We start from the raw sequence: 8,126 nt of genomic DNA, 5'->3' as shown, positions 1-8,126 counted from the left end.
AGTCCCCGGGCAGAGGGGCTCGGGCGCCCACCTCCCAGCCTCATCGCCTGTGGGCCTGAGCGGGCACGGAGTGGAGGCACTGCTCCTGCACCCCCGGGGTGCACCGCTTGTCTGTCTCTCGCCCTGGGTTCCCTCTTCCCCTGGCGCCTTCCTCATTCAGGGCCTCCGTGCCCAGTTCCTCAGGCCCCTCCCCCCTTCCTTGTCACCCTTGTGAACCCTCAGTACCTCCTCTCTCCAAATACTTCCCACCCCCTGTGCTCATTTCTTACTAGAAATGCTAGGAAACCTGAATTTTCCCGTCTGCTCCCTCTCCCAGGCCAGATCCTGCAGCCTTGGCTGCATTTTGCTCGTTCTTCATTTTTCCTCCAGCAACAAAACGTTTGTTGTTGTAAACCTTTTGCCCTTCCCTGCAGGCAGGCCCAGAGGCCTTCTCATGCTTATATTTTTGAGCCTGGAGAGCTGCCTGCAGGTTACACGGGTCCGCTGTCTGTGGATCAAATTACTCCTGGTTCCTAAGGGTTCATTGAGTTCAGAGCGTGGAGCTGTGGGCTGGACCTGGCCGGCAGGAAGTGCCCCGTAAATGCCAGCTCACTCAATATTAGACTGTGTCTGACTTCACGATGCTTGTTTGAGAGCCTCTACACAGGAATATCCGAGTTTCTGAGCTGAGAGGAAGAGGTGACCTGTAGTTCTGTAGCTCCCCAAAGCCGACTTGGATTCGGACCTCCATGCGCTTTGCCATCTGAAGGGGAGGGAGGAGCAGGTTGGAGATGGGTGGTCTGAGGGAGCTGTGGGCTTCGGGAGTGGTCACTAGCCTGTGGCCTTCGGTTTGGGCATGTCTCATTTGCCTCCCCCTCCCGCCTTCTAGGATTGCGGATTTCCAGGATGTCCTGAAGGAGCCCACCATTGCCTTGGAAAAGCTTCGGGAACTCAGTTTTAGTGGTGAGAGGCATTGCTCCATTTTCAGAGTTTTCCTAGAGCAGCATTGTGGCGAGGATGGAGGGGAGGGTGCCCCAAGGCCATACCTGCTCGGTTCTGGGGGCCAGCCTGCCTCTTGGAGCTTCTCCAGATCCTGTGGAGCTGACCAACCAGGGACTCCCCTGAGCCACAGTTAGCGGCCACAGTTAGCTTGCTTGTGGGCCGGAGGGTGCTTAATTGGTGTCTGAATGATGCTTATTGCCTCCTTGGAATAACTCAGAGGACGGAAGATGGCAGGAAGGGAGTGGGGAGGGGGCTTCTTGAGCTGAGCCCCGTCTTCCCTCATCCCAGCAAGCTCCCCGAGTCGCAGAATTTGATTAGCTGCAGAGTAGTTCCTGGTTCTCTCCCTGGCCGGGGATCAAAGCCTCCTGAGGCGATAGTGAACTTTGGTTAACGGTGAGAAAGTTTCCAGCCTTGAGACAGCTGGCTGATGGAGCTGTTCCTCAGCAGTATTTGACTTGGCCCTTGCTGGCTTGGTTAACCTTCGAGGGGGCTTCTTGAGCTGAGCCCCGTCTTCCCTCATCCCAGCAAGCTCCCCGAGTCGCAGAATTTGATTAGCTGCAGAGTAGTTCCTGGTTCTCTCCCTGGCCGGGGATCAAAGCCTCCTGAGGCGATAGTGAACTTTGGTTAACGGTGAGAAAGTTTCCAGCCTTGAGACAGCTGGCTGATGGAGCTGTTCCTCAGCAGTATTTGACTTGGCCCTTGCTGGCTTGGTTAACCTTCATCTTTGAAAACCCCCCGGGTGTTCTGTGTAGCTTCTTGTCACTGCTCAGCCTTTGTACTTTTGTCAGCGAGGAATTCTCAAGTGGCTCCCCGCTTCCCCTCGCAGATTCTGAGATGGGGGCATTAGCTCCTGTTCCAGGCAGGTAGGGACATCGTAGCAGCAGCTGCACTAGCAAGGTCTCTGTCAGTGTTGCAGGAGAAGGTTGCCTTTCTGTCAGGAGTGATAATTAGGCCCTGCAGCTCGTGAGGGGCCTGGGAACTGTGCTGGGCTGAGGAATCTGCCAGGCCCCGGAGGGGGCAGTCTGGGTGGTGGTGAAAGTGTGACCTCTGGAGTCAGACTGACCTGTGTCGTGAGTCCTTGATGGCTTTCTTTATCTGTAAGATGAGGATGAAGTGCAATCAGGTCTATAAAGCACAAAGCACTTAGCTTTTGTAGCTTAGTTTACATTCCACACATACTTGTGGAATACCTTCTGTGTGCTGTGCTCTGTGCTAGGTGCCGGGAATGTAAGTCAGATGTGGTTCTTGCCCTGCTGGGGCTTACCCATAGTAAGAGTTAAGATGTTAAATAAGTACACAAATTACGTTCTGCAATCCGAGCTGTGAGGGATGCTATGAAGTCACGGAGCCATCTATTTATATAAAAGCCTAACATGCTAAGTGACCACCAGGGGGCAGACGCTTCAACCGGTGGGTTAGCTTGCTACTGGGGTCCGGCCCATTGGGATTGGGTGAGACAGGCCGGACACGCCCTGGAGCCCTCCTATAGTCCCTCCCTGGCCAGTCAACCTCCCTCGGTCCCTCCCTGGCCTCTAAAATATTTCTTCTAATTAATTTCCTTTCAGTGTGCACGAATTCGTGCACCAGGCCTCTAGTTATATATAATGAGTAATCTGCCTGATTGGGAAGAGATGGTGGTTGGTACAGGTTGCTCCGAGGAAGAAATATCCAGGATGAGGAGGTGTAATCCTCAAAAGAATATGCCAGATAGAGGGAGCTCTGGGCTGGGGACAAGGGTCAGGGGTCATGGAGAGAAAGTACACACAGGATTAGCAGCTAGTCTAGTAACTTTTGTGGCAGAAAATGGTTCTTGAAGAACTACTTCTTGCTCACTCTACTCCCTGCCGCCTGGCTCCAAGGTGGAGGGCTGGGGGGTTCTGGGGCTCTGGCCTAGGGTGTGACCTTTGCCTGCTGTGTCCACAGGCATCCCCTGTGAGGGCGGACTGCGGTGCCTCTGCTGGAAGGTGGGTGTGCCTGGGGTGGGCTTCTGCTCTGCTGAGAGGCCCTGGTTCCTGCATGGGCTGCCCCCACCCCCAGCCCCTTCTTTCTGTTCTGGGCCTTTCCTTGCTTTGTCTGGGGAAGCTTTTCTGGGAAGTCCTGGGTTTTCGGTTCCTCTTGGTGTCCCCTGCAGGGTCCCTTTGGGGATGGAACGCTTTGTAATGCCCGTGAAGCCCTTTGGGTCCTGCTTCAGACAGAGCAGTGGGAGTGAGGCATATTGGGACAGAAAAGGCTGTGCTTTGTCCAAGACGACTAAGTGGTGTGGCCGTGGAAGCCCAGTCTCCTAGCTTCCAGCCCCTTTGAGCACAAGGTCTCATTATCATTTGGAAGAGTCTGTGTGAGGAGAAGAAGAGGAAAGGCCTGGTTTGGGATAAAGGAGGAGGGCGGCAGTGGGGAGGAAGGGGAGGCTCCCCCAGCCCATACCCACGCTCCTGGGCTTCAGCCCATCATGTCTTCTCTGAGCATTATCAGGGGTTTTGCTTGAGGCCTGTCAGCCTCTACCTACTGTCCAGGGTTGGCTGGGGAGTCACCAGAGCTTTGCTCCTCTTGCTCTGTGCAGATTCTCTTAAACTACCTCCCGTTGGAGAGAGCCTCATGGACCGCCATCCTGGCCAAGCAGAGGTAGGTAGACCTGGAGAAAGGAGGGTGACTGAAGGGTCTTTGTATCAGACAGAACAGGTGGTGCCGAGCCTGACCTGCCTCCTGTTCTGGGCTCCCTGGGCAAGACCTTTGGGAATTACCCCTCCCTTCTCTTCTCTCCGGCAGGGAGCTATATTCCCAGTTCCTGAGGGAAATGATTATCCAACCCGGCATTGCCAAGGCCAACATGGGTGTGTCCAGAGAGGATGTGACCTTTGAGGACCACGTGAGTAGGGGTCAGCAGCAGGGACTGGGGCTACAGGGTGGAGAGGGGTGTGGGCTTTGAGTGGGCAAAGTCCCCCCACCCCAGAGGATGGTGCAGCTGGTCTCGGTCCCCTCTGGCCCTTCCAGTACCTCCTTTCGTCATTTGGCCGCTCTTCCCCTGAAGGCCTTTGTCTCCCCGCTTCCCCGGGCCCTGGCAGGAATCTTGGTGATAGCTGGGGCTCGGAGCACGGTGAGCAGCACTGGGCCCGGTCTCTGCCCGCATTGCCTCCTTTCCTCCTCACCCTGTTCCTTGACGTAGGTTCTGTGATCTGATAGTTGAAGAAAGCCAGAGCAGGTGGCAGTGAGGGGGGCTGCCTTTCTGTGGCCTGGAGGAAGCCTCCTTCGTTCTCCAGTACTGAGCGTCGCCTGTGTGCCTCGCAGTGTGAGAAGTGGAGATGGACCACACCAGGCCCCTCCTCCAAGGATTGTAGTTAGTGACTCAGAGCATTAATTTGATGAGTTAGACTTCAAGATACGGCATTCATTCATTCATCCATTCATTCAGTCAACAAGCATTTAGTGAGAACCTGTCCTATGCAGCATTCTAGAGCCAGAGCAGTAGACAGAAGGAATAGAGCCCTCCAGGCAGGGGTGTCCTCAGAGCAGGCAGCAGGGCTTGGCTGTTAGCTGTGGTGGAACGGGGTTTGGGAGGCTGCGGGCGGCCTGTGCTGCTCCCCTGTAGCTCACAGGCGTCTCAGAGTCACTGCCGGGCCTGTGATGGGATTGGTGGTGTGAGGCCACTGCTCAGGCCTCAAAACGTACCTGACTCTGGAGCTCTCGCTAGGCCTAGGCTAGCAGCTTATGTTCTCCCCACAGCCACTCAACCCCAACCCCGACAGCCGGTGGAACACATATTTCAAGGACAACGAGGTGCTGTTGCAGATCGACAAAGACGTCCGGTAAGCAGGGTGCCCGGGCTGGGAGTGGGTCCATGGGACTCCTGGGCGGTCCCGGTTCTGTCCTTTTCCTTTCCAACCCAGGCCCACAGGGTCCAGTGGGGGTGTGAGGAGCTGTTGGTGGGAGGTCTGGGCAGTCAGTGATGCGGGGCCTGAGAATGGGCTGGCGAGTGCAGTGAGCGTGTGTGTGGGTCCCTGTGCTCGCTGGTGCCCAGCTCTCCTCCCTGCCTTAGCCTCAGTTGTCCTGGGCATTTATGGTTCATCTGATCATTTCTTCATCAGATGGATATCGAGCCCCTGCTACATGGCAACCCTAGTGCCGAGCTCAGGATTGAGCACTGAGTAGACAGACATGTCCCTCTCCCAAAGGAGCCTAGGACCTTGTGGGGCGGGGTGGGGGGTAGGGGGGATGGGAAGACAGGTGTTCAACACATTCGTGTCATTAGCATTTATGGTAAACGCTCTGAAGGAAGAGTTGAGGGTGTTTCGAGGTGTTCAGGACGCCTTGCCTGAGGAAGCAGTGTTCCGGCTGAGCTCCGGGGAGTCAGGGGCCTGGGGAGGCGGGAGGGAAAGGCCGTGGTGGGATCTGCCTGTGCGAGGCCCTGAGAACCCAGGGAGCTGGGCTGTTTAAAGAGCGTGTGGTTGAAGCACATGGAGGGAGACGCGTTGGACCTTGGACTTGCTTTTCCTCTCACTTTGTCTTGGACATTTGTTTCCCAGGTCAGCTGTGTAATATTTTACCGTACAATGTGCAACGTAACCTTCCTAGCCCACCTGCAGCTAACACTCTTGTACACATTAGATGTTTTTGACTTGGAAAGATGTTTGTGATTTAAGGGACGAGTTGGATCATAAGATCAATAAGGACACTTTAAAAAGTATATATATGTGCGTGTATCTATCTGCAAACACACATAAGAATATGGGTATATGTTATAATGATTATATTGCCTCTTAAAAACTAAATTAACAATATATATCATGTTATTAATTTTTAAAAAAATGTCTTTTGGGATGCTGGGATGTCGGACGCCTCCATCCTGAGTAACAGTACTCTCTCCTGTTCCCTCTTGACAGGAGGCTGTGCCCAGACATGTCCTTCTTCCAGAGGCCCACCGAGTACCCGTGCCTCCTCATCCTGGACCCCCAGAACGAGTTTGAGACCCTCCGTAAGCGGGTGGAGCAGACGACGCTGAAATCCCAGACCGTGGCCCGGAACCGGAGCGGGGTCACAAATGTGAGAGGCAGCCTGGGAGCCAGGGACTCCCCATGACAGCCTTTTCCTTCCTGCTTCCCTTTGGCCACTGGCCCCAGGACCGTCTGTCCTGACAGCTACTCAAGACAAGTTCAGTCCTGCCAGGGCTCTTTCTGGAGAGTCAGGGATCAAGTTCAAGGCTGGATGTAATGGTTACTGGGGGAGGTCCCTGCTGTGCAGTGAAGGAGCCAGGCTGCTATTGTAGTGGAGATGGCTCTTTAAAAAGTGATGCCAGGTATGATGGGAGATTGATGGGTGGGAAGCTGACCTGGTCTGGATGTCAGGGAAGAGTTCTGAGAAAGTGACATTTAAGCTTATGCTGGAAGAGCTAGGAGGACAGAGCATTCCAGGGGGGGGGAGGGCGTATGTGTCGGTCTTTGGGCAGGAGGTGGTGTGGTGTGTTCAGGGAATAGAGGTGTCCGGTGTGGCTAGAAGCAGAGGGGAAGGGAGAGAAGGTGGCTGGAGGACACTGGAGAGGTCGGTGGTAGTGAGGCCACACGGGGCCTTTATCCTGAAGGCTGGGGGCCCTGGTGGCATTCTGAGCAGGACAGTGATGTGATTCGGGGCTGCTCTTGTAAAAGATCGCTGCTGGCGCTGTGGGGGTGTTGACCTGAAGGACAGGAACAGCGGTGGAGGGGGTCTGGGAGGTGGCTGCATTGCTCAGGCGGGAGCGGGTGGGAGCTGGGGCTGGGGTGGAGCAAGGACAGATCTGAGGCACTTGGGAGGTAGAATTGACAGGACTGGTGCTGCCCAGGCCATGCTGAGGGCTTGAACCCCAGTCTTTTCAGGCTCCTGTAACTATAGCCAAATGAGTGTATAACCTTATTCCCTAACTTACACCTACTGGTTTGGTACCCGGAGCTCTGAACTTTTCACTGCCTTCAACACGGAAAAAACTCGTCCCTGTAGCCTCCAAAAAGCTAGAGACAGGTGCTCCTGCGGAGCTTTTCCCTCCAAGTGGAACGACTGGTCGAGGCTCTGTCTGTCGGAGAGCAGCACTTCCGCTGCAGGGTGATGGCAGTTACAGCTGGTCCCAGGGGCCGCCTGCCTGCGACAGCGGGGCATGCTGCAGGGGCCGATGCTGGCTGAGTGACGGCAGGGCTGCCATGCATCCTGGCTGCAGCACCTGGCTCTGCCATTCGTGTCACTAGTCACTGGGCGGAGAGCGGAGCTCTTCCCCATGTTAGGTTTGGACCTTGTCCTGGGGCAGAGCAGCTGACCAGGAGCTTCATGCCTAGACTCCGGACCGTGGTGGGGCAGCCTGAGTGAAAGCTGACCACCTGTTTAACTCCGGCCGAGCCATACTGGGCTTACCTTCCTCGGCGTCCTTCTCCTCTTCTGTGGGCTGGGCGTAATCGTTTCTGCCCGGCCTGGCTTTTGAATTGCCAGGATGAAATGAGGTCATGGCCGTGCAGATTCCTGGAAAGCTGGAAAGCACTGGGCATGCTCAGAGGCCTGGACCTCAGGTTCTGGAGTCAGCAAGTCTGGGACCAAATCCTAATGCCACCACTTAATGCCGGACATGATGAGTGACCAACTTTTCTGAGCCTCTGTTTCCTTATCTTGAAAGTGAATGTTGAGAGAATATTCTAGGTTGTTCAGAGCATGACAGTGAGGCATGCTTGTGGAGCACTGTCTTGCACAGAGAGAGCTCTCAGTAAACATAGTCATGTATGTGTGTCTGCACATGTACATGCATGAATACACATGCACATGTACATATAATGGGAAAGGGAGTTGAAACGCCCAAGGGCCCTGCACTCCCAGGACAGTTTCCTACACTGTCCCTGCCTGGGCTTGCCTGTGGCTCTCATACAGGTGACCCCAGGCACCTGAGTCCTTGCCAAGCTCCCGAGGACCAGATGGGCAGCCGGTGTTGGGGACCTCGGCTCTATTTCATAAGTTTTAAGCAGCGATTATCATCTCCAATATTTTCTTATGAAACTTTCAAAACATTCAGAAAAATTGAAAAAGAGAGTATGATGCATACTTACATGCTTATGTACTTTCCAACTAAATTTAACGACTATTAACATTTGGCCGTATTTGTTTTTGTGTTACAGAGCGTAAGTCGCAGGTGTCCTAGACTCCCC

At 54.6% G+C, this 8,126-nt stretch overlaps 2 protein-coding genes across 2 annotated transcripts in view; one reads left to right on the top strand and one right to left on the bottom strand.

The window, feature by feature from the left end:
• ZDHHC12 (zinc finger, DHHC-type containing 12) overlaps positions 1-8,126 on the bottom strand; it is a 590,635-nt gene that overhangs the window by 42,547 nt on the left and 539,962 nt on the right. The gene's annotated exons all lie outside the window — the stretch shown is intronic.
• Positions 869-8,126, top strand: part of TBC1D13 (TBC1 domain family, member 13) — a 14,721-nt gene continuing 7,463 nt past the window's right edge. The window contains exons 1-6 of the mRNA XM_014529326.1: positions 869-942; positions 2,905-2,945; positions 3,539-3,600; positions 3,745-3,844; positions 4,699-4,781; positions 5,856-6,015. Coding sequence (XP_014384812.1) covers positions 3,773-3,844; positions 4,699-4,781; positions 5,856-6,015 — 315 coding nt within the window. The 5' untranslated portion in view covers positions 869-942; positions 2,905-2,945; positions 3,539-3,600; positions 3,745-3,772. The remainder of the gene's footprint in view (positions 943-2,904; positions 2,946-3,538; positions 3,601-3,744; positions 3,845-4,698; positions 4,782-5,855; positions 6,016-8,126) is intronic.

This window comes from Myotis brandtii, unplaced genomic scaffold (genome assembly GCF_000412655.1).
Source record: "Myotis brandtii unplaced genomic scaffold, ASM41265v1 scaffold68, whole genome shotgun sequence".
NCBI lineage: Eukaryota > Metazoa > Chordata > Mammalia > Chiroptera > Vespertilionidae > Myotis > Myotis brandtii.
This window is presented reverse-complemented; position numbering and strand designations above follow the sequence as displayed.